This window comes from Myxine glutinosa, chromosome 6 (genome assembly GCF_964187855.1).
Source record: "Myxine glutinosa chromosome 6, kmMyxGlut1.1, whole genome shotgun sequence".
In the NCBI taxonomy this organism is placed as follows: domain Eukaryota; kingdom Metazoa; phylum Chordata; class Myxini; order Myxiniformes; family Myxinidae; genus Myxine; species Myxine glutinosa.
The window spans coordinates 110,539,192-110,566,154 of NC_136266.1; the positions used below are offsets into that span (position 1 = coordinate 110,539,192).

The 26,963-nt window shown below is 46.5% G+C and overlaps 1 protein-coding gene across 10 annotated transcripts in view; it reads left to right on the forward strand.

The window, feature by feature from the left end:
• Positions 1-26,963, forward strand: part of LOC137413183 (MAP/microtubule affinity-regulating kinase 3-like) — a 120,300-nt gene that overhangs the window by 12,515 nt on the left and 80,822 nt on the right. For all 10 annotated transcript variants that reach the window (XM_078780391.1, XM_078780384.1, XM_078780386.1 and 7 more), the window contains 5 exons: positions 1,120-1,173; positions 2,717-2,765; positions 2,883-2,948; positions 4,421-4,491; positions 5,195-5,251. In XM_078780391.1, coding sequence (XP_078636517.1) covers positions 1,120-1,173; positions 2,717-2,765; positions 2,883-2,948; positions 4,421-4,491; positions 5,195-5,251 — 297 coding nt within the window. The remainder of the gene's footprint in view (positions 1-1,119; positions 1,174-2,716; positions 2,766-2,882; positions 2,949-4,420; positions 4,492-5,194; positions 5,252-26,963) is intronic.

Below are 26,963 nucleotides of genomic sequence, written 5' to 3' on the forward strand. Positions count from 1 at the left end.
AAAGGGGGCCTGAGAAAGACAAGGACTGGTGGTGGTGACACGTCCACACACACACACACACACACACACACACACACACACACACACACACACACACACACACACACACACACACACACACACACACACACACGTGCATAGGTCGTGATTTGCACATACGCATGCTCGATTATGGCTTATACACATGTTTAACTCTGGTTCTGGTTTTGGTTTTACTTTGGGAAGTTTTTTTTGTTTTTTTTTGTTTTGCGTGACATCATATGCTGTGTATTGTATGCACACATTATTTTTATGCGTTATATACACATATTCATATCGTGCACATGTTGTATTGTATCCACACATTTTATCCGTGACATGTTGTACAGTGGTGTGTTCTGTACACATGTCTTATATGTACACACACACACACACACACACACACACACACACACACACACACACCCACAAAGGTGGATACATCGAGACCTGGGAGGGCTCCATTCCACCTTTTGAAACCCGCATTTGGAGTTAACAATCAACGACACACACACACACACACACACACACATGACTGAACCTCCTTTCATTCTCCCTTCCTTCTGCTTTTCCACATACACCTCCTCCTTTTACCTGGGGCAGTCAGAATTGTTACCGGTAATGTCAGTGGCACTCCCTGTGTTGTCACCTTGCAGAAGATCTTGCCATTGCAAATCTTGTTCTTTCGCCCTGCATGCTTTGGAAGTTCCTGCTTGTCCATACCTCCTTTGTCTCTTTAATTAAGCCTTTTATTTTTAACCTTTAATAAATTCCTGCACCTCTAGAGAGATGTCCAGCCATACCTGTTTGTTGGCATGTGTAGTTAGAGTGGCCGGCACTAAACTTCTATGGGGGTCTTTTAAATGTGTTTGGAGCATGGCTGACTCCAGCTAAGTCCCATTTTTGCTTTGGATTTTGTAACTTATTTCCCACAGACCTTACAGACTGCAGTGTTTACTGCTATGAGTTATTATCCTCGCATTAGCTCTCTTGGGTCTTGTTGCTTTTATTTCCCCCTCCCCCCCCCCCATGTAGAATTGTTACAGTGATTTTGATAACAATAATGATTTTTATTCCTCACCCCCTTCTCTCCTTTTCCAGGTTGCAATTAAAATAATTGATAAAACGCAGCTGAACCCGACAAGTTTACAGAAGGTACCATCTCTTATCTTCCCCCATCCAAAACCTTGATCTTTTCTACCCCCGCTAATTCACCCCAGGTCCACTTTTTTGAAATTCCAACTTCTTTCCTGGAAGTCCTTGCAGTGTCCATATGTTTTATACCTCTCCCACCTCCCCCCCAAGCCCTCTCCCTCCCACAGTTCTCTCGATGTCCCTGCTCTCAAATGTTGTGTTTGTGTCCTTCCCCCTCTCTCCCCATCTTGTCTACCGCTCCCCTTATTTTGTGTCTTATGTGTCGGTTTGACTTTTTGTGTGATTAATGTTAGCTCTTTCACGAGCCTCGATCTTGTACACAAAATATATATATATATATATATATGGTACGTTAGTTGTATTGCAAGAGCCCATGTTTGAACATGAGACAGGGAAAGGGAAGTTAAGCACCCGTTGATTGTGACATAACCACCTGGGTTTACTCGAGCGTGACCTGCAGCTGTTTAGCTTTGCAATTTCCATGGTTATTGGTAAGAATTGTGTGTGGAATTGTTGTACACCTTTCTAAGACATTCGGTGCAGGCAGTAAATGTAATTTGGAAATTGAAGCTTGACGGCCAAGTGGACCTCAAGCTCGAGTCTGAAAGTCAAATGGTGCGAGTTTAAACCTTGAACTGGTCCAAATACCCAAAATGTTAATCCATATTAATAATATACCCGAGGATCGTTACATTTTCGGAATACAAATTTCAGTGGATCATTATTTGCACTCGTTGATCCCATGCTCATGAAACGAATCTTTGGTGACCCAGAAAATATTATACAAGGGGGTTTAGACGTTAGAAGGTATGGCAGGATAGCCTAGAGATATGCATGCTCTCTTCTGAGCTGTTTAGCTTGGGTTCGAATCTGGACTCGGCTATAAACTGTCATCCTGGTGTTTTGTATGCAAGCCAAGGCACCAACGCGGGCACTATCCATCAGGAGGACGTTAAGCCGGAGGACACATCGACCTGCACTGGTTAGTGGATGTTAAAGATCCCACAAAGTCTTCAATGGCGAAGTATCGCCGGCACCCTGGACAAATTTCAAATTCCTACCCAAAATGTAGGCAGCACGTGGTCTGATATTGGATATCCCTTGACACCATGGGTTGCACCATTTGCGATCCCAGAGTGTTGTGAGATTCAGTAGCTGTTAAACTATAAACAAGTTCACGTTCCTCGGTTGGTCTCATGTCACATGTAAACGGCCATCTCTGGCTACGCAGAGCATTCGCGATGATGAAAAATCTCATCGATTCATTTCATTCTTTTTTAATTGTTCACGTGAAACTTTATTTCAAAACGTTGGGGATGGATTTTTACAAAACTCGGTGGATGAGTTGGTTCGGCGACGAGAACAAGCCGATTAGATTTTGGTTTAGGTCCAAATCCAGATCCGGCCCATCAGTGGGGTACAAAACATAAACTGTTCGGCCTGCCGAAGGTATACTCTCGACCGAGTGTCGTTCTCGTTGCTCATTCAAATGGTCATCACTGTCGGTTTGTTTATTGTATCCATTTTGTTCTCATTTTGACAGCTTTTCAGAGAAGTGAGGATAATGAAAATGCTGAACCATCCCAATATAGGTAAGGGTAGTCGAACGCTTCGCTTTGCCTCTTTCATGCGCTTGAGGCTCCTGCAGGTTCCAGCTCATTCTTCACTGCTGATTTTGTTTTGTTTTTTGCTTTCACCCCCATTGTCAGTAAAACTATACGAGGTCATCGAGACCGAGAAGACGCAATATCTGGTCATGGAATATGCCAGTGCGGGTAAGAATGTTTCTTATCATAGTGAATCTCTTTGTATCTGTCTGTCTCATTTATTTACTTACACTTACTCACTTAAGTAAATGTAACTTGTATGATGCAGTTATTCTATCAGTTGAATGTTGTGAAGGGGCACATAAAAGACATTGCAGTAACTGGATGCTTTGCTAACTCTCAGGGTTAGGATTAAAGTCTGGACAAAGGCCTCGTAATGTTCTTTTTGTTGATGAGTATGATTGTTGATAAGATAATCACTTTCCTTTCCTTTATTTCTGTCTGCCTGTCCTGTCTGTTTGCCGTCTGTCTATTATGTCCTTTCCCTTGCTGTCTGTCTCTCCTTTCCGCTTCCCTCTTTCACTTGTCTGCTGTGTCTCGTCTGTGTCCTGTCCTGATTGTGTCCTGTCCTGTCAGTCTGTCTCCCTTCTGTCTTTCTTTCTCTCTGTGTCCATCTCTCTCTCTCTCTCTCTCTCTCTCTCTCTCTCTCCCCCCCCCTCCCTTCTCCTCTCTCTTCCTCCCCATCCCTATCCCCCCTTCCTCCCCTCTCTCCCTGCCTCCTCTCCTCCTTCCTCATTCTCTCTCTCTCTATCTCTCACCCGTCCGTCTTTCTTTTTCTTTTTCCATTTTTTTAGCTGTCTTTGTCTTTAGCTCTCTGCTTGTGTCTGTCCTTTTGGTCTGTATGTGCCTGTATGTGTGTATCTCCTGCATGGCCTGTCACTCCTGTATGTTCTGTCTGTCAGACAGACAAAGATACTTACTATTTCTCTATCTGCCATGTCGTGCCTTGTTCTGGCTCTGCATGAGTTTTATGTTTTACTAGGTGGTAGGAATTCAGCCAAAAGTTGGACTAGCCTTGCCATCATTGGAATGGGGCTTTGTCTTGAGCATTTTGATAGCTTGGATTTTTGGCACGCAGATGTCTGGTGCATCCTTTTATAGGCCTAAGGCACTCATACCACCAGGGGAATCCATACCTTGCGTACATGTATGGTTTGTGGCTAACGTCCCTGTGAATGCGGACCCAAGTGGTAGGGGGTGCCTGAGATTCTCCTTGGTATTCATTTCTCTTTTCTCCCGCCTCTGGAACAAACTCCCACACTCTCTGCAATCCAACCTTTCCCTCCTGGTCTTCAAAGCAGCTGTTCACCACCATCTTGTGTCTTCCCCCATCCAAAACCTTGATCTTTTCTACCCCTGTTAATCCACCCTATACCCACCTTCTTCAAATTCCCTGTTTTCTTTCCTGAAACTACTTGTGTCTCTGTCTCCTCGCCAGAGGAGAGGGTATTGCATTTGGGTCAATTTGTGTTTGTCTGTTTGTTTGTTTGAATGATTATGATTTTGGTGGAGGTATGTGCTCTACCCAGTGCCGTTCTAGTTAAACATGTATTTGCTGTTGTTAGCGACAAATAAGCCTGCCATACATTGAGGGAATGCATACTACCTGAGAACTTTGCTATGAAAGTTCTTTCTTGCAGGTGAGGTATTCGATTTTCTGGTGGCACATGGGAGGATGAAAGAGAAGGACGCCAGGGCAAAGTTCCGGCAGGTACGCACACCTTTACCTGATTAAAAAACAAACCATAAAAGGATTTTGTTTGCACCGTGTGAGTGCTTCCATTAACCATTCTCTTGCTAAGTAGTTTGACAGTGCATTTTGTGGGATAGTGTAAGAGGCTGTTGACATATGTGTGTGGAACGTGTAAAATTGTATAGAAACTACCCAGAGTTTGAATCGCTCCTTGGGTTACCTCGTGAGAAGGTTTTTGTTTGACCGTTGTTAAGCTTGCTTCGGCTACTTGGGCAAGCTGAAACACGAAACTCGGCAATGTGAATTTTCAAGTTTGTCGCTCGTCATCAGCTGTAGCGATGTATTTTGAAGGTTGTTGCACATTATGCTCGTAGAACATTATATAAGGCATAGCATGGACAATGGGTTCGTGGAGTGTGGTTTGGGGGGAGGGGTTGGGCTACTTATGTGGCCCACTTGTTTCTCGTATAGCTCGAAACCATAAATTGCTGCATTCATTTATGTTGTCCTTTAGGTTTGACTGTCAGGCAGGTCCATTCAAACCTTGTCGTATCGATTGTCTCGCTGGTGTAGACAATGTTGTGTTGAAGATATGTACAGTGTTTTACAGCCTCGTAATCCAAGTTTAAATGTGTCTGAGGATGAACTAACTTTACCTTTTGATTTGTGAGGGTTCACGTTTCTCTGAGTTGAACACAGCCGGTCATGTTCCCTCTTGCAGATTCTGTCAGCAGTGCAATACTGTCACCAGAAGAACATCGTTCACAGGGATCTAAAGGTGAGAATGATTTAAAGGGTGTGTGTGTGTGTGTGTGTGTGTGTGTGTGTGTGTGTGTGTGTGTGTGTGTGTGTGTGTGTGTGTGTGTGTGTGTGTGTGTGTGTGTGTGTGTGTGTGTGTGTGTGTGTGTGTGTGTGTGTGTGTGTGTGTGTGTGTGTGTGTGTGTGTGTGTGTGTGTGTGTTTCTGTGTTTCTGTGTTTCTGTGTTTCTGTGTTTCTGTGTTTGTTTGTTTGTGTTTGTTTGTTTCACTATCTCCGTAATTTGGATTTTATAAGGTGGAATGGAGTCCTCCCAGGACAAGAAGTTTCCACCCCCACTTCTGTGAAGGATTGCGATCCATGGGCTGAGTTGTGAATTTGTGTTATTCTCAGAGTGGTGTTCTACGGGCTCTTTTCAGGATCGGCCCTTAGCTCCGTACAGCCTCCAACTGTAGTTTGTTTGTGGTAATGTTCCCAGGGATCGTTTTTTAAAACATCTGTAAGGTTCTTATTTATCATTCCCGTTGCTCATTATCACTGGTACGTGTGTGTGTGTGTGTGTGTGTGTGTGTGTGTGTGTGTGTGTGTGTGTGTGTGTGTGTGTGTGTGTGTGTGTGTGTGTGTGTGTGTGTGCGTGCGCGTGCCCAAAACATGTGTGGTATGTCACACACAGGATGCGTGTCCAACATGTCACGCATAGCATGTGTGTATGCAATACACAGCACATGATGTCATGCAAAAACAAAACAAACCACGCCAAAGCTAAACCAAAGCAAAACATGTATAAACCATAATCGTGCATGTGCACATGCCAATCACGACCCGTGCACGTGTGTGTGTGCGCGCGTGCATGCGTGTGTCACCGCCACCGGTCCTCATCTTTCTCAGGCTGCCCTTCCACTCAGGTCTGCCAAATCTCAGGTCCCCATCCCTCTTGGGTCTGCCAAATCTCAGGCCCCCCATCCCTCTTGGGTCTGCCAAATCTCAGGCCCCCCTCCCACTCGGGTCCGCCAAATCTCTGGCCCCCCTTCCACTCGGGTCTGTCAAATCTCTGGCCCCCCCTTCCACTTGGGTCTGCCAAATCTCAGGTCCCCCTTCCACTCCGGTCCGCCAAATCTCAGACCCACCTCCCTGTGCCCGTGTGCGTGTCCTCGATGGCCCGAGTTGACAACGCCCATCAAGCCACTGATTCCTCCCTTTCCCCCCACCAAAGCCGCCCAAAGAAGCTGTTGTTTTCGGAACGTTACTGGATCTCACAGAGTTCGGTTACTTTTTATTTATTTTTATTTTTTATTTTTTTTTGTACGCAAGATCGAGGCTCGTGTGAGAGTTATTGTGTGTGTGGCTCGTGTGTGTGTGTGGGTGGCTCGAGGCTCGTGTCATTAATCACAAAAAGACAAACTGACACATAAAACATAAGATTAAGGGAGCGGGAGACAAGATGGCAGGAAGAGAGAGGGAAGCACACAAGCACAACAGCAGAAACAGGGACATCGGGAGATCTGTGGGAGGGAGAGGGCTTGGGGGGAGGGGGCAGGGGAAGGGAGGGGTGGGAGAGGTATAAAACACAAGGATACTGCTAGGACTTCCAGGAAAGAAGTCGGAATTTAAAAAAAGTGGATCTGGGGTGAATTAACGGGGGTAGAAAAGATCAACGTTTTGGATGGGGGAAGATAAGAGATGGTGGTGAACAGCTGTTTTAAAGACCTTGAGGGAGGAGTGGGATTGAATAGAGTGAGGTAGTTTGTTCCAGAGGCGGGAGAAAAGAGGAATGAAAGAGTGAAGGTGAGCAGAGAGTCTTAATTTTGGCAGTTTAACCATAAGAGGGTTGCAGGAAGATCTTGTGCGACCTGTGGGAATATTTGGGGAACAGAGCCCAGAGAGAGCTGGGGGAGCTAGGCCGGAGAGGAGTCTGTAGAAGACAGAAAGACCACCAACCTGCCTGCGGTGAGTGAGTGAAAGGCCCTTGGATACTTGCAGGCATAACATGGCATGAAGCCCTCATAAAGAGAGTTCACATAAAGAGTCGCCAAATCCCGGGCCTTCGCTCCCAGCATGATGTGGCCGGAGAAACACAGCAAGCAGCCAGGCCAAGCTGCGTCTCAGACGATCCACACGACCTCTGGCGCCACGAAAGCCGCCGTGCACACCGAAGCTGCCGCACATGGCATGAATCTTTCGATGAATAAGAATAGATAGAAAGCATTCACTAAACTAAAATTATCGCCAATTTTATTTTCTTGGAACCATTGTACTATTCCTCTCTGATTTATAAATTATGGACGAGTATTTAATCCAAGCAAAATAAAGTAATTAAACTTTCTGAATCACTAATTTATTATTTGATGAGCAAGGTAATTGCTCATCCACTTGTCCCTGTTTCTGCTGATGATCAAGGTAATTGGTTTTAACGGATTGTTGTTTTTTATAATCCAGCCTGATTTGAAATGCTAGAACGAGACTGGAATGAGGTGTAGAAATGCCCGCATCCCTCAGGGAGAGGCCCCCACCCCCATTAACGTTATGCCATCTCATTCCCAGCTCTAAGATGCTAACATGGAGGGTTCAAAGGTTGTGAACAAGCTGGTAGGGGTTCAAAGGTTGTGTTCAAAGGTTGTGAACAAGCCATTCCTCCCTCCCCCTTTCATGTTTCTTCCCACTCCCCTGTTAATACCCATAATGAGGGGTATCACATGGTAGTATATTGTTGTAGAGTTATGTTAAAAAAGGCTTTAAAATCCGCGTTAAACTTCCCCCACTCAACGGGAGGGTGTGAGCTCGAGGTTAAGCCCGAGTCTGAAACGAGGGTTGTGAGAGCGGTACAGGGTAAATGGTGTTTGTGAGAGCGGTACAGGGTAAATGGTGTTTGTGAGAGCGGTACAGGGTAAATGGTGTTTGGGAGTGGTACAGGGTAAATGGTGTTTGTGAGAACGGTACAGGGTAAATGGTGTTTGTGAGAGCGGTACAGGGTAAATGGTGTTTGTGAGAGCGGTACAGGGTAAATGGTGTTTGTGAGAGCGGTACAGGGTAAATTGTGTTTGTGAGAACGGTACAGGGTAAATGGTGTTTGTGAGAACGGTACAGGGTAAATGGTGTTTGTGAGAGCGGTACAAGGTAAATGGTGTTTGTGAGAGCGGTACAGGGTAAATGGTGTTTGTGAGAGCGGTACAGGGTAAATGGTGTTTGTGAGAGCGGTACAGGGTAAATGGTGTTTGTGAGAGCGGTACAGGGTAAATGGTGTTTGTGAGAGCGGTACAGGGTAAATGGTGTTTGTGAGAGCGGTACAGGATAAATGGTGTTTGTGAGAGTGGTACTGGGAAGGGTTGTTTGCGAAGGCGTTAGAGGGTAAGGGTTATTTGCCAAGGTGGTATAGGGTAAGTGTTGTTTGTGAGGGTGGTACAGTTTAAGAGTTGTTTGCGAGGGCAGTACAGGGTTCGAGTTGTTTGTGACGGTGGTACAGTGTACTGCTTGTTTGCGAGGGCGCTACAGTGTGGTTTGCGAGGGCGCTACAGTGTGGTTTGCGAGGGCGCTACAGTGTGGTTTGCGAGGGCGCTACTGTGTTGTTTGCGAGGGTACCACTGTGTTGTTTGTGAGGGCAATACAGGATAAGAGTTGTTTGCGAGGACAGTACAGGGTAAGAGTTGTTTGCGAGGGCGTTACAGTGACTGGTTGCTTGTGAGGGCGGTACAGTGACTGGTTGCTTGTGAGGGCGGTACAGTGACTGGTTGCTTGTGAGGGCGTTACAGTGCACTGGTTGTTTGTGAGGGCGGTACAGCGCACTGGTTGTTTGTGAGGGTGGTACAGTGACTGGTTGTTTGCGAGGGCGGTACTGTGTTGTTGTGAGGGCGCTGCAGTGTGGTTTGCGAGGGCAATACAGGGTAAGAGTTGTTTGCGAGGACAGTACAGGGTAAGAGTTGCTTGCGAGGGCGGTACAGTGACTGGTTGTTTGCGAGGGCGGTACAGTGACTGGTTGTTTGTGAGGGCGGTACAGTGACTGGTTGCTTGTGAGGGCGGTACAGTGACTGGTTGCTTGTGAGGGCGGTACAGTGACTGGTTGTTTGCGAGGGCGGTACAGTGACTGGTTGCTTGTGAGGGCGGTACAGTGACTCGTTGTTTGCGAGGGCGGTACAGTGACTGGTTGTTTGTGAGGGCGGTACAGTGACTGGTTGTTTGTGAGGGCGGTACAGTGACTGGTTGCTTGTGAGGGCGGTACAGTGACTGGTTGTTTGCGAGGGCGGTACAGTGACTGGTTGTTTGTGAGGGCGGTACAGTGACTGGTTGCTTGTGAGGGCGTTACAGTGCACTGGTTGTTTGTGAGGGTGGTACAGCGCACTGGTTGTTTGTGAGGGTGGTACAGTGACTGGTTGTTTGCGAGGGCGGTACTGTGTTGTTGTGAGGGCGCTGCAGTGTGGTTTGCGAGGGCAATATAGGGTTGTAGCGGTTACCGCTGGATGTACATAATCGCCTTGCACCGGCCAGAACACGGCCAGACGCGCCTCTCCCGGGCATGCCCGGACTCACTGTTCCCGGGCACGCCCGAACCTCCCGGGCACGCCCGGTCTCGTCTTTCCCGGGCATGCCCGCTCTCGCCTTTCCAGGGCTCGCCCAGAGCGTCCGGGCATGCCCGCTATCGCCTTTCCAGGGCACGCCCAGAGCGTCCGGGCATGCCCGCTATCGCCTTTCCAGGGCTCGCCCAGAGCGTCCGGGCACGCCCGCTATCGTCTTTCCAGGGCACGCCCAGAGCGTCCGGGCATGCCCGCTATCGTCTTTCCAGGGCACGCCCAGAGCGTCCGGGCATGCCCGCTATCGCCTTTCCAGGGCTCGCCCAGAGCGTCCGGGCATGCCCGCTATCGTCTTTCCAGGGCACGCCCAGAGCGTCCGGGCATGCCCGCTATCGTCTTTCCAGGGCTCGCCCAGAGCGTCCGGGCATGCCCGCTATCGTCTTTCCAGGGCACGCCCAGAGCGTCCGGGCATGCCCGCTATCGTCTTTCCAGGGCTCGCCCAGAGCGTCCGGGCATGCCCGCTATCGCCTTTCCAGGGCACGCCCAGCCTCGACTTGCCAGGCCGCAGCCAAACACGCCCGGGCAGGTCCAGACTCGCCTTTCCAAGGCTCGCCCTTGATACCCGGGCATGCCCGGTATAGCTTTTGCCGGGCAAACTTCCCGACATAAATGTGTATATATATTGTTGCCCGATAAACGGGCTTGTCAGAATACCTGAGCTGTTTTGTTTCAATAAAGCAACTCGGACGAATTCCGTCTTTGGTCGCGTCAATTCTTTCGACTCGCGTTGGAGCGCAGTTCCTTCAGGGTAAGAGTTGTTTGCGAGGACAGTACAGGGTAAGAGTTGCTTGCGAGGGCGGTACAGTGCACTGGTTGCTTGTGATGGCGCAACTGTGTTGTTTGCGAGGGCGGTACTGTGTTGTTGCGAGGACTCTACAGTGTGGTTTGCGAGGGTGGTGCAGTGTTGTTTGTGAGGGCGCTACTGTGTTGTTTGTGAGGGCGGTACAGTGACTGGTTGTTTGCGAGGGTGGTACAGTGACTGGTTGTTTGCGAGGGTGGTACAGTGACTGGTTGTTTGCGAGGGCGGTACAGTGCACTGGTTGCTTGTGAGGGCGCAACTGTATTGTTTGCGAGGGTGGTACTGTGTTGTTGCGAGGGCGCTGCAGTGTGGTTTGCGAGGGCGCCACTGTGTTGTTTGTGAGGGCGGTACAGTGTGGTTTGCGAGGGCGCACTGTGTACTGGTTGTTTGCGAGGGCGGTACTGTGTTGTTTGCGAGGGTGGTGCAGTGTTGTTTGCGAGGGCGGTACAGTGACTGGTTGTTTGCGAGGGCGGTACAGTGACTGGTTGTTTGCGAGGGCGGTACAGTGCACTGGTTGCTTGTGAGGGCGCAACTGTGTTGTTTGTGAGGGTGGTACTGGTTGTTTGCGAGGGCACCACTGTGTTGTTTGCGAGGGTGGTACAGTGTGGTTTGCGAGGGCGCACTGTGTACTGGTTGTTTGCGAGGGCGGTACACTGACTGGTTGTTTGCGAGGGCGGTACAGTGACTGGTTGTTTGCGAGGGCACCACTGTGTTGTTTGCGAGGGCGGTACAGTGTGGTTTGCGAGGGCGCACTGTGTACTGGTTGTTTGCGAGGGCGGTACTGTGTTGTTTGCGACGGTGGTACAGTGACGTTGTTTGCGAGGGCGGTACAGTGACTGGTTGTTTGCGAGGGCGGTACAGTGCACTGGTTGTTTGCGAGGGCGGTACAGTGCACTGGTTGCTTGTGAGGGCGCAGCTGTGTTGTTTGTGAGGGCGGTACTGGTTGTTTGCGAGGGTGCCACTGTGTTGTTTGCGAGGGTGGTACAGTGTGGTTTGCGAGGGCGCACTGTGTACTGGTTGTTTGCGAGGGCGGTGCTGTGTTGTTGCGAGGACGCTACAGTGTGGTTTGCGAGGGTGGTGCAGTGTTGTTTGCGAGGGCGGTACAGTGACTGGTTGTTTGCGAGGGCGGTACAGTGCACTGGTTGCTTGTGAGGGCGCAACTGTGTTGTTTGCGAGGGTGGTACTGTGTTGTTGCGAGGGCGCTACAGTGTGGTTTGCGAGGGTGGTGCAGTGTTGGTTGCGAGGGCGCCACTGTGTTGTTTATGAGGGCGCCACTGTGTTTGCGAGGGCGGTACAGTGACTGGTTGTTTGCGAGGGCGGTACAGTGACTGGTTGTTTGCGAGGGCGGTACAGTGCACTGGTTGCTTGTGAGGGCGCAACTGTGTTGTTTGTGAGGGCGGTACTGGTTGTTTGCGAGGGTGCCACTGTGTTGTTTGCGAGGGAGGTACAGTGTAGTTTGCGAGGGCGCACTGTGTACTGGTTGTTTGCGAGGGCGGTACTGTGTTGTTTGCGAGGGTGGTGCAGTGTTGTTTGCGAGGGTGGTGCAGTATTGTTTGCGAGGGCGGTACAGTGACTGGTTGTTTGCGAGGGCGGTACAGTGACTGGTTGTTTGCGAGGGCGGTACAGTGACTGGTTGTTTGCGAGGGCGGTACAGTGACTGGTTGTTTGCGAGGGTGGTACAGTGCACTGGTTGCTTGTGAGGGCGCAACTGTGTTGTTTGCGAGGGCGGTACTGGTTGTTTGCGAGGGCGGTACAGTGTGGTTTGTGAGGGTGGTGCAGTGTTGTTTGCGAGGGCGGTACAGTGACTGGTTGTTTGCGAGGGCGGTACAGTGACTGGTTGTTTGCGAGGGCGGTACAGTGACTGGTTGTTTGCGAGGGTGGTACAGTGACTGGTTGTTTGCGAGGGCGGTACAGTGCACTGGTTGCTTGTGAGGGCGCAACTGTGTTGTTTGTGAGGGCGGTACTGGTTGTTTGCGAGGGTGCTACAGTATGGTTTGCGAGGGTGGTGCAGTGTTGTTTGCGAGGGCTCTACTGTGTTGTTTGCGAGGGCGGTACAGTGACTGGTTGTTTGTGAGGGCGGTACAGTGACTGGTTCTTTGCGAGGGCGGTACAGTGCACTGGTTGCTTGTGAGGGCGCAACTGTGTTGTTTGCGAGGGCGCCACTGTGTCGTTTGCGAGGGCGGTACAGTGTGGTTTGCGAGGACGCACTGTGTACTGGTTGTTTGCGAGGGCGGTACAGTGTGGTTTGCGAGGACGCACTGTGTACTGGTTGTTTGTGAGGGCGGTACTGTGTTGTTTGCGAGGGTGGTGCAGTGTTGTTTGCGAGGGCGGTACAGTGACTGGTTGTTTGCGAGGGCGGTACAGTGACTGGTTGTTTGTGAGGGCGGTACAGTGCACTGGTTGCTTGTGAGGGCGCAACTGTGTTGTTTGCGAGGGCGGTACTGGTTGTTTGCGAGGGCGCTACAGTGTGGTTTGCGAGGGTGGTGCACTTGTGCAGTGTTGTTTGCGAGGGCGCCACTGTGTTGTTTGCGAGGGCGCTACTGTGTACTGGTTGTTTGCGAGGGCGGTACTGTGTTGTTTGCGAGGGCGGTACAGTGTACTGGTTGTTTGTGAGGGCGGCGTTGTGTTGTTTGCGAGGGCACTACAGTGTACTGGTTGTTTGCGAGGGCGGTACTGTGTACTGGTTGTTTGCGAGGGCGGTACAGTGTACTGTGTTGTTTGCGAGGACGGTACAGTGTACTGTGTTGTTTGCGAGGGCGGTACAGTGTGCTGGTTGTTTGCGAGGGTGGTACAGTGTACTGTGTTTGCGAGGGTGGTACAGTGTACTGTGTTGTTTGCGAGGGCGGTACAGTGTACTGGTTGTTTGCGAGGGCGGTACAGTGTAGTGTGTTTGTGAGGGCGGTACAGTGTACTGTGTTGTTTGCGAGGGTGGTACAGTGTACTGTGTTGTTTGCGAGGGCAGTACAGTGTACTGTGTTGTTTGCGAGGGCGGTACAGTGTACTGGTTGTTTGCGAGGGCGGTACAGTGTACTGAGTTTGCGAGGGCGGTACAGTGTACTCTGTTGTTTGCGAGGGCGGTACAGTGTACTGGTTGTTTGCGAGGGCGGTACAGTGTACTGGTTGTTTGCGAGGGCGGTACAGTGTACTGTGTTGTTTGCGAGGGCGGTACAGTGTACTGTGTTGTTTGCGAGGGCGGTACAGTGTACTGTGTTGTTTGCGAGGGCGGTACAGTGTACTGTGTTGTTTGCGAGGGCGGTACAGTGTACTCTGTTGTTTGCGAGGGCGGTACAGTGTACTGGTTGTTTGCGAGGGAGGTACAGTGTACTGGTTGTTTGCGAGGGCGGTACAGTGTACTGTGTTGTTTGCGAGGGCGGTACAGTGTACTGTGTTGTTTGCGAGGGCGGTACAGTGTACTGTGTTGTTTGCGAGGGCGGTACAGTGTACTGTGTTGTTTGCGAGGGCGGTACAGTGTACTGTGTTGTTTGCGAGGGCGGTACGCCGTGTATTCAAATGGCTTTGTCCAGTTCATCTCTATGATCTCGGGCTTTACAGGTCCACAGACACAGAAAATAATATTACATTTACTTCATAGATATGGCTTAATTTAACACTTAATTGTTGTTCCTTTCTTGAATGTCTAGGAAGAAGATGTTAATGATTTTTGGTGTCCTTTTACGCTCGATTGGCCCCGCCCCGCAAAAAACGGTGATTTGATTACCTGCTGGACACGCTGTGTCATCTCTGGGATAGTTTTGCTGCAGGTAGTTTTTAAGCAGTTACGTCGCTTCAATATTTGGCTATGTCCTTCCTTCCATCCATCCGTCCATCCGTCTGACAAAAATGACGAAGAAGAACCTTTTAAACCCACCGTGTTTAATTCTAATGGGTTCTAAAGGGTAATTCTAAGGGGTAATTCTAGAGGGTTATAAAGGTTAATTCTCAAGGGGTTTAAAGGATAATTCTAAGGGGTTTAAAGGATAATTCTACAGGGTTGTAAAGTTGCCAGCATCTGGAAGTCCTGTAATGTTTTCTGAAGTTGCATGGATTGCACACATACTGCCAAACTGCACCTCTTCCTCCAGACACAGGTGCAATTTTTTATTGTAATGATTATGACTATCAGAGGATTCCTTAATCAGAAAAATCTTCGTCAAATTCATTTTCTGGCGAGTCTGAAGTGAGTTGTCCGTCCATTATCTGTTGTGTGCCGAAGACAACCTTGCCTTTGATTACGTCACTCAGATGATGTCATGACCATCACTATTTTTAGGAGTGGTACCCAACGGTTTTTCATTTTTAAGCTGCGAAGCCGCTTCAATATTTGGCTACGTCCGTCAAAAAATGAAGAAGAAGAACCTTTTGAACCCACTGTTTAATTGTAAAGAGTTCTAAAGGGTAATTTTAAAGGGTTCTAAAGGGTAATTCTAAAGGGTTCTAAAGGTTAATTCTAATGGGTTCTGAATGGTGATTCTGATGGGTTTTAAAGGATGATTCTAAAGAGTTCTAAGGGGTTCTAAAGGGTAATTTTAATGGGTTTCGCTTATTTCTAGGCTTTGCCTATTTCATATAAAAAATGCTAAATTGAACCGCTTTCTTCGGACATTGTGTGTGTGTGTGTGTGTGTGTGTGTGTGTGTGTGTGTGTGTGTGTGTGTGTGTGTGTGTGTGTGTGTGTGTGTGTGTGTGTGTGTGTGTGTGTGTGTCCGTCCGTGTGAGTGTCTGTCCGTGTCCGTCCCGTAACTTTTTTAAAAACATTTGAGCTATTGTCAAATTTTCACCAAAGCTTTATTATGATAATACGGAGAAGGCAAATTCATAATTTGGTCAAAAGGTCCATAAACTGCCTGGTCAAGCATCACATAAAATAGTCAATTTTCATCCGATTGACCTGAAATTTAAAGAATTTGCATATTGGATCACAGAATTTGTTGACCAATCGAAAGCTAGAAGGTTTTTTTTTTTTTTGTTAGACACAAGGTCAAGCCAAAGCTGCATAAAATCATCAATTTTAATTTTGTATTTTAAAAAACTGTTTTCGTTATTTTTGGTATGGAAGAAGAAGAAGACGTCTGACTACAAACAGATGCGGGCGGGCTTTGCATTTTCAGACGCTTTCTAGCTTTTGTTTGTTTTTGTGCTCTTAAAATGTTAATAACAAAGTGACACAGTTATAATACTCGGTGTTTACCTTGTGACACGAAACTGCTATTCTCTTCAAATGTTGTCCAACCTTAAGGCTTTGTCTTCATAATTATTAGGCTGTTGGTTTGTCTGAACGCAACACTGAAATTAACCAAATTAGCACAGCCGCGCATTATTCCTTGGCAACGGTGAAATGAGTGGTTTTTATTCATGGACTCTGTACAATTAGTGCTTTCACAGCATCTAATGATTTGTTCTTTGATTCGAGTCCATGTATTTGAGTACAAAATGTATTATTAATGGTGGTGCTGCAGTATTCCTCGATATTGTAGCCATCGCTAATTGTTTGCCCCTTAGGTGGGTTAAACCGTGATTAGCGATTGCTAATGATGACGCGTTGGTACCTCACCGTAGTGCTGCCCTTCTTTGATGAATCTGCATTTATTGGGGAAAGGGTTAAAACCTACTTGCACTTCCAGAGATCTTAATGAATATTTATATCTGTGTGTGTTGTATATATTAACTGCAAAATGATTTTTCATGTTCCAGCCCCAGTTTATAACCAATAATATATTAAGAAAATGGTGAATTTTTAATCCACCCACTTCTCTATCCCTCTCTCTTATCAATGAAGCCCCTGCATTCTCTTTATATTCTCTTTCCATTTCTTAGTTTTTTCACTTTACCCCCATGTAATCAAAATAAAGACTAATTACTGCACTATAGTCCCAAGAAGGAAGCCGGATATTAACACACACACACACACACACACACACACACACACACACACACACACACACACACACTCACACTCACACTCACACTCACACACACACACACACACACATACACACACACACACACATCTCGTTTTTTAATTTCTGTTCCTCACAATTCTATCTCTCTCTTTTATACACACACACACACACACACACACACACACACACACACACACACACACTCACACACACACACTCACACACACACACACACTCACACACCCACACACACTCACACACCCACACACACACACATACACACACACCCACATACACACATCTCGTTTTTTCATTTCTGTTCCTCACAATTCTATCTCTCTCTTTTATACACACACACACACACACACACACACACACACACACACACACACACACACACACACTCACTCACTCACTCACTCACTCACACTCACACACACACACACACATACACATACACACACACACACACACACACACATCTCGTTTTTTAATTTCTGTTCCTCACAATTCTATCTCTCTCTTTTATACACACACACACACACACACACACACACACACACACACACACACACACACACACACACACACACACACACACTCACACACACACACACTCACACACCCACACACACTCACACACCCACACACACTCACACACACACACACACACATACACACACACACACACCCACATACACACATCTCGTTTTTTCATTTCTGTTCCTCACAATTCTATCTCTCTCTTTTATACACACACACACACACACACACACACACACACACACACACACACACACACACACACACACACACACACACACACACACACACACATCTCGTTTTTTCATATCTGTTCCTCACAATTCTATCTCTCTCTTTTATACACACACACACACACACACACACACACACACACACACACACACACACACACACACACACACACACACACACACACACACAATTGTACAGTATCGGTTGTTCCTAAACTTAAATATAAATAATTTAAAGGATTGAACTGTAAATGATGTTAATTTCACAACATCCCATATTCAACTTTATTTAAATTGTAAACCTCAAACATGGTTTCTCCACCTAAAGTTAGAACCTTAACCTGTAAGCAATTGACTAGTTTCCCGACTGAACGGATCATCAGCTGGGCACCGTTCTTCCTCGAGGTTTCGATCCTTTCAGCCCAGGACCTCTTCAAACGGCGGATCCACATCAATAGATGTCAATAGATGTAGATCCACAACCTCGATCATGGATCCACATCAATAGATGGTACATCATGCACCACCTCAGTTGCATCCAGGCAGTCAGTCAACCCATCAATGCACCAACATATTGCATCGCACATTTGCTACAGGTCAATAGGTAAACTATATTTGAGGTTTTACATGTAATTAATTATTTAGTTTCTTTTAACTTGTAACATCTAGCCGTTACTGTACAATTAATTATATTGTTTGTGGTTTTCATGCTTTGAAATGTAGTTGAACAAACACATTAAAATCACATCAACAAACACAACAACAACAACAACAACATGCATTTAAAGGCAATTTTCCCTGCCAGAGCAGGGGTTAGCCTTGCGGTCCCCATGACAATCTTCTCCATTTTGCCCTATTTTCTGCATCTCTCCTTGTTAACCCCCTTGCCCGCATTTCTTCTTCCACCATCTTTAGCCAAGTCCTTCTCGGTCTTCCCCGTCCTCTACTTCCTTCTGCATTCATTTCCATCACTCTTCTCAACCAGTCACTTTCATCCTTCCTCAACACATGACCAAACCATCTCAACCTGTTCCTCTTCACAGCATCAATCACAGGCTCTATTCCCATCATCTTTCGGATTTCATCATTTGTCTTCCTCTCTCTCAACGATACTCCGCACATCCGTCGAACCATTCGCATTTCCACCCTTTCCAACCTTCGTTGCACAACACAACAAAATGCAAAAATCGCATCAACAAAATGACATCAACAAAGAATAAACATATAAATATATAAGAAACAGTAAAGTGGATTTTCCACCAAAAGATAATGAAACGCCTACTTGAGGTTGTTTCTGCCAAAGGGGGCAATACCACCTATTAGAGCCAAGGGTGTACTTACTTTTTCCACATGCGAAATTTGCATTTATGTTTATTTAAATTATACAATGGATGACAAAATGTAAATGTTTCATGATATTTGTTATGTTATATCACCTTTATCTATCAATATTGTTGAAATGAAGATCAAATAGCTGCATGTTGAAATATGTTGAAAAAGTCGAAACTTTGCATGGGGTGTACTTACTTTTTCACGTGACTGTAACTTACCTACTCTTCGTGAAATTCACGGTGGGGGTGTGGGACCTTTAACATCCACCAATAGTCAGGTGCCCCCACTTAACGTCCATTTGAGGGACGGCGCACACATTGATACCTCACCTTGCCTGCATAAGCACCCCCAAGAGGAGTTTATAGCTGGGTCAGGATTCAAACCAATGCTAAACGGCGCAGAGGTGAGTGCGCTACCTCTAATGTATCCTGTCAGCTGAACAACCCAAGCAAAGTGTATAAAATATCATTTGCAACAGGAGGAGGTAGATGGGTGTGAGATAATTTAACAAAAAGCAATAGAACAGTTTTAATAAAAGTTCATGATTTTTTTTTTTTTTTAATGAGGAATGTTTGGAAAATGTCCGCTGACAAAAAGTTACAGATTACACAGGTGTAAAGCTTATTATATAACACACCATTGCGAAATGCTTGTTTAACATTTCATCAATTTAAAGGTGCAGTCTAATGCAAGTTTTGTAAAAAAAAATATTTTGGGGTGTTATAATGAATTGTAATTAATACACCCAAAACTAAACGTGGTTTTTAGTTTCAATTATTTTTTTGAGGCGTTGAAGCTAAAATATTCAATCTGGCCGATTCCACTCCTAAGAATTCTGCACAGAAACCTTGGTGATTGTGTAATCCGTGTGACGTCGTCCCGGGGACGATTGTTTCAGTGCTGCAATGGATAGAGCTGTTGTTATGGCAACGCACAGTTTTGGGAAACTGCACTCGGAAATGACAGCACTCCTCATTTCTGAATCGTCGACATCAGCAAATGAATCTGAGCAAGTCTTGTCCGATGTGGAATCTTGTGATAATTATGGTGTAGTGTCGTAGGTGCAGTAAAGTCAATCAAGCTGCACAATAATGAATCTGATATGTCAAGTGGAGAGACAGCATAGAACATGATGATGAAATACCGGATGTTCATAACAATCTGGGAGACACTCAAGGGAGATTCGATAATTAGTATTTGACTGATAAGTCATTGATATGTTGAGCTGTCCAAGTGCCATGCGGAGCGAGAAGAGAAAGATTCTCAGGGCGTGGTACAAGAGCACGAAGGAGTCGAGGAGCGTATTTACGCAAGCGCCAGCATGCTGACAGTGGAACGAGTGGTGAGATGTCATTTTTCAAAAACGTTTACTCTTTTTGCGAGCTCTAAATAACCACCAATTTAATGTATTAATGAGAACTGTGAGGAAGGGAAGGGGAAAAAGGAAGGGAAGGAAAATGAGCAGGAGCAGGGGCAGGGGTCGATATAGAGAGGGGAGGGGAGTGGAGGTAGGGAGGAGCGAGGGGAGTGGAGAAGGGAGTGAATGTAGTTTGAGGGGGGAGAGGAGTCGAGTGTGGAGGGAGGGAAAATATACCAAACCACTGGACAAATTCTCAACTTCACTGATTGAAAATGGATGTAAGAATGCCGAGGATACGAATATAAATGCTGGCACATTTTGATCAATAAAAATGATGTATGAATACCAGTAACACCTCTGGTCATGCCAATGTATGATTGCCTCTGTAGACATACAGTCATGTGAAAAAGTAAGTACACCCCATGTGTAAAGTTTTGACCTATTCAACATATTTCAACATACAGCTATTTGATCTTCATTTCAACAATATTGATAGATAAAGTTGATATAATATAACAAATATCTTGAAACATTTACATTTTGTAGTCCATTGTATAATTTAAATAAACATAAATGCAAATTTCGCATGTGGAAAAAGTAAGTACATCCCGACATTTATCACTACCTCAAATACCTAAAATTAGAATCAGGTGAACCAGCTCAGGTGCAAATGATTAGATCATTGTTAGAGAGGATCTTGGAGGAACCTGTCTTATTTAAACCTCAGACATTTGGTTTGGTTTGCTCTTTGTTGTTGAAGTGTGCGGCGTCACCATGCCTATTGCCTAGATCAAAAGAGCTCTCTGAGGCCTTCAGAAAGAAGGTTATAAATGCCGACGAGTCTGGGAAGGGATTTAGAAAGATCTCCAAACAATTTGAAATCAATCATTCGACTGTCCAGAAGATCATCTACAGGTGGAGAAGATTCCAAATAACTGCCAACTTGTTCAGGCCAGGCCGCCCCAGCAAGTTCAGCCCCAAAGCAGACCGCAAGATGCTGAAAGAAGTCTCCAAGAACCCCAGAATGTCATCGGGGGACCTACAGGTAGCTCTTGACACTGTTGATGTCAAAGTGCATGAGTCTACCATTAGAAAGAGGCTGTACAAATTTGATCTACATGGGAGGTGTGCCAGGAGGAAACCTTTGCTGTCCAGAAAGAACATCAGGGCAAGACTAAAGTTTGCCAATGAACACCTGGGCAAAGACCAGCACTTCTGGAACAATGTGCTCTGGAAAGATGAGTCAAAGGTAGAGCTATTTGGCCACAGTACCAGAAGACATGTTTGGCGAAAACCAAAGACAGTATTTGACCACAAGAACCTGATACCAACTGTAAAGCATGGTGGTGGAAATATTATGGTTTGGGGCAGCTTTGGTGCATCAGGGCCTGGGCAGCTCACCATCATAGAATCCACTATGAATTCTTCATTGTACCAGAGGGTGCTTGAGGATAATGTGAGGCCATCTGTCGGAAAGCTGAAGCTCAACCGAAGGTGGACCTTGCAACATGACAATGACCCTAAACATACCAGTAAATCCAATGGCTGAAAAGAAAGAAATGGAGGGTTCTGGAATGGCCAAGTCAAAGCCCGGATCTAAATCCCATCGAGATGTTGTGGGGGGATTTGAAATAAGCTGTGCATGCAAGAAACCCCTGAAACATCGCACAGCTGAAAGAATTCTGCATGGAGGAGTGGGCAAAAATTTCTCCCAGTCGAAGTCAGAGACTGGTAGACAGTTATAAGAAACGCCTTTTTGAGGTTGTTTCTGCCAAAGGGGGTAATACCACCAACTGGGCCCAAGGGTGTACTTACTTTTTCCACATGCGAAATTTGCATTTATGTTTATTTAAATTATACAATGGACTACAAAATGTAAATGTTTCATGATATTTGTTATATTATATCACCTTTATCTATCAATATAGTTGAAATGAAGATCAAATAGCTGTATGTTGAAATATGTTGAAAAGGTCAAAACTTTACATGGGGTATACTTACTTTTTCACGTGACTGTAGCTGGTAACACATCTGGTCATACCAATGTATGATTGCCTCCGTAGACATAGCTGGTAACACTACTCTACTGGTCATACCAATGTATGATTGCCTCCGTAGACGTAGCTGGTAACACTTCTGGTCATGCCAATGTATGATTGCCACCGTAGACGTAGCTGGTAACACTACTGGTCATACCGATGTATGAATACCTCTGTAGACATAGCTGGTAACACTTGGTCATGCCAATGTATGAATACCTCTGTAGACGAAGCTGGTAACACTATTGGTCAGGCCAATGTATGAATACCTCTGTAGACGTAGCTGGTAACACTACTGGTCATGCCAATGTATGATTGCCTCTGTAGACGTAGCTGGTAACACTTCTGGTCATGCCAATGTATGATTGCCACTGTAGACGTAGCTGGTAACACTTCTGGTCATGCCAATGTATGATTGCCTCTGTAGACGTAGCTGGTAACACGACTGGTCATGCCAATGTATGAATACCTCTGTAGACATATTGGTTAACACTACTGGTCATGCCAATGTATGAATGCCTCTGTAGACATATTGGTTAACACTACTGGTCATGCCAATGTATGAATTCCCTCTGTCGACGTAGCTGGTAACACTACTGGTCATGCCAATGTATGATTGCCTCTGTAGACGTAGCTGGTAACACTACTGGTCATGCCAATGTATGAATACCTCTGTAGACGTAGCTGGTAACACTACTGGTCATGCCAATGTATATTTGCCTCTGTAGACGTAGCTGGTAACACTTCTGGTCATGCCAATGTATGATTGCCTCTGGAGACGTAGTTGGTAACACTTCTGGTCATGCCAATGTATGATTTCCTCTGTAGACGTAGCTGGTAACACTTCTGGTCATGCCAATGTATGATTGCCTCTGTAGACGTAGCTGGTAACACTACTGGTCATGCCAATGTATGATTGCCTCTGTAGACGTAGCTGGTAACACTACTGGTCATGCCAATGTATGATTGCCTCTGTAGACGTAGCTGGTAACACTACTGGTCATACCAATGCATGATTGCCTCCGTAGACGTAGCTGGTAACACTACTGGTCATACCAATGTATGATTGCCTCTGTAGACATAGCTGGTAACACTACTGGTCATACCAATGTATGATTGCTTCTGTAGACGTAGCTGGTAACACTACTGGTCATGCCAATGTATGATTGCCTCTGTAGACGTAGCTGGTAACACTACTGGTCATACCGATGTATGATTGCCTCTGTAGACGTAGCTGGCAACACTACTGGTCATACCAATGTATGATTGCCCTCCGTAGACGTAGCTGGTAACACTACTGGTCATACCGATGTATGAATGCCCTCCGTAGACGTAGCTGGTAACACTACTGGTCATACCGATGTATGAATACCTCTGTAGACGTAGGTGGTAACACTATTGGTCATGCCAATGCATGAATACCTCTGTAGACGTAGCGGGTAACACTACTGGTCATGCCAATGTATGATTGCCCTCTGTAGACGTAGCTGGTAACACTACTGGTCATACCGATGTATGGATACCTCTGTAGACGTAGCTGGTAACACTACTGGTCATACCAATGCATGATTGCCCTCCGTGGACATAGCTGGTAACACTACTGGTCATACCAATGTATGATTCCCTCTGTAGACATAGCTGGTAACACTACTGGTCATACCGATGTATGAATGCGTCCGTAGACGTAGCTGGTAGCACTACTGGTCATACCAATGCATGATTGCCCTCCGTGGACATAGCTGGTAACACTACTGGTCATACCAATGTATGATTGCCCCCATAGACGTAGCTGGTAACACTACTGGTCATACCGATGTATGAATGCGTCCGTAGACGTAGCTGGTAGCACTACTGGTCATACCGATGTACGAATACCTCTGTAGACGTAGCTGGTAACTACTGGTCATGCCAATGTATGATTGCCCCTGGAGACGTAGCTGGTAACCCTTCTGGTCATGCTAATGTATGATTGCCCCCTCCGTAGACGTAGCTGGTAACACTTCTGGTCATGCCAATGTATGAATACCTCTGTAGACGTAGCTGGTAACACTACTGGTCATGCCAATGTATGATTGCCTCCGTAGACGTAGCTGGTAACACTTCTGGTCATGCCAATGTATGATTGCCTCTGTAGACGTAGCTGGTAACACTACTGGTCATGCCAATGTATGATTGCCACCGTAGACGTAGCTGGTAACACTTCTGGTCATGCCAATGTATGATTCCCTCTGTAGACGTAGCTGGTAACACTACTGGTCATGCCAATGTATGATTGCCACCGTAGACGTAGCTGGTAACACTTCTGGTCATGCCAATGTATGATTGCCTCCGTAGACGTAGCTGGGAACACTTCTGGTCATGCCAATGTATGATTCCCTCCGTAGACGTAGCTGGGAACACTTCTGGTCATGCCAATGTATGATTGCCTCCGTAGACGTAGCTGGGAACACTTCTGGTCATGCCAATGTATGATTGCCACCGTAGACGTAGCTGGTAACACTTCTGGTCATGCCAATGTATGATTGCCTCCGTAGACGTAGCTGGGAACACTTCTGGTCATGCCAATGTATGATTCTCTCTGTAGACGTAGCTGGTAACACTTCTGGTCATGCCAATGTATGATTCCCTCCGTAGACGTAGCTGGTAACACTTCTGGTCATGCCAATGTATGATTGCCACCGTAGACGTAGCTGGTAACACTACTGGTCATGCCAATGTATGATTGCCCTCCGTAGACGTAGTTGGTAACACTTCTGGTCATACCGATGTATGATTGCCCTCCGTCGACGTAGGTGGTAACACTACTGGTCATGCCAATGTATGATTGCCCTCCGTCGACGTAGGTGGTAACACTACTGGTCATGCCAATGTATGATTGCCTCCGTAGATGTAGCTGGTAACACTCCTGGTCATGCCAATGTATGATTGCCCTCCGTAGACGTAGTTGGTAACACTTCTGGTCATACCGATGTATGATTGCCCTCCGTCGACGTAGTTGGTAACACTACTGGTCATGCCAATGTATGATTGCCTCCGTAGATGTAGCTGGTAACACTCCTGGTCATGCCAATGTATGATTGCCCTCCGTAGACGTAGCTGGTAACACTTCTGGTCATGCCAATGTATGAATACCTCTGTAGACGTAGCTGGTAACACTTCTGGTCACATTGATCATAGAAATCCAAATGGAAACAGAGAGTGCGAAGGGTTGTGTGGGTGCTTAGTCCACGTGTGTGCCTTTCACACGCGCATATGGCTTGAATATCCCTACACGTTGCCAGCTTCCATCGCCTGGGAGGTAGTAAAGGAATAGTCTAGTAGGAAGACTAGGTCCCCCTGCACCCCCCGGAGATATACTTCTAATCAGTGTTTCTAGATTGGACAAAATGTGTAGAAAATGACTAGCTATGGCCCCAAGCTGAAAAAATGTCCCACATACCATTTTTATGCAAATTACTGCTGCAAATTTTATGCAAAATTATGCAAATTTTATGCAAATTTTTGATGAGGAGTAGAGTTGAGGGGTCTTTGAGGGCTTCATCGAGGTGCTCTCGGTTGCAAGACTGGGTCATTCTGAGAAGCACAGCAGGGTCAGAGATCATGATGTTCTCCTCCTCAGTGAATCTCTCCATCAACAGCCTCTCCATTGCCTCACACACTGTTTTGAGGCAAAAGAGGGACTTTGCGTAGGCCTTTCCACTGAGAACACCTTTGAGAGATCCACTTGTTACTAGTTGTGCCTCAAAGAGAATCTCTGCATATCCAGAACCACGCATCTTGTGTCCAGTGAGCATCCCGATGTAGTTCATGGATGTGTGGAAGGGTCCAATCGTTACTACATGACTAGCAAATTCATTTGGCCAGCGCCAGATGATGGGAAGGGCTTTCATGCAGACACCCAGATCAAATGTATTCAGGACCCATCTCTGACCCACCTCAGCAGTTGCTGCCTCGGAACGCTTCAGTAGCTCACGAACAACTGCGTTGTCTGTGATCGGTCTGTGCCTGGTGCCTGCATGGCATGGCAATGGCCTGCAGCCTGTGCCTGGGCTAGGGGGTTTCACCTCTGCAACTGGTTCTCCCCCACCCAGCAAATCAACAGTCGACTACTGCACGCCTATCCACCAACCGATCACAGACAACGCAGTTGTTCGTGAGCTACTGAAGCGTTCCGAGGCAGCAACTGCTGAGGTGGGTCAGAGATGGGTCCTGAATACATTTGATCTGGGTGTCTGCATGAAAGCCCTTCCCATCATCTGGCGCTGGCCAAATGAATTTGCTAGTCATGTAGTAACGATTGGACCCTTCCACACATCCATGAACTACATCGGGATGCTCACTGGACACAAGATGCGTGGTTCTGGATATGCAGAGATTCTCTTTGAGGCACAACTAGTAACAAGTGGATCTCTCAAAGGTGTTCTCAGTGGAAAGGCCTACGCAAAGTCCCTCTTTTGCCTCAAAACAGTGTGTGAGGCAATGGAGAGGCTGTTGATGGAGAGATTCACTGAGGAGGAGAACATCATGATCTCTGACCCTGCTGTGCTTCTCAGAATGACCCAGTCTTGCAACCGAGAGCACCTCGATGAAGCCCTCAAAGACCCCTCAACTCTACTCCTCATCAAAAATTTGCATAAAATTTGCATAATTTTGCATAAAATTTGCAGCAGTAATTTGCATAAAAATGGTATGTGGGACATTTTTTCAGCTTGGGGCCATAGCTAGTCATTTTCTACACATTTTTTCCAATCTAGAAACACTGATTAGAAGTATATCTCCGGGGGGTGCAGAGGGACCTAGTCTTCCTACTAGACTAGAAGGACGAAGGAAGATAGAATGAATGAGGCAAAAATTTGGGTATGATGAGAGATGGTAACTGTGGGAGGGTGGGGTGCCTTATCGGGGCTGTCAAACGAAAGCCATAAATTGTGTACACACGAATTTGGCATTTATGGAGCGTGGCAAAT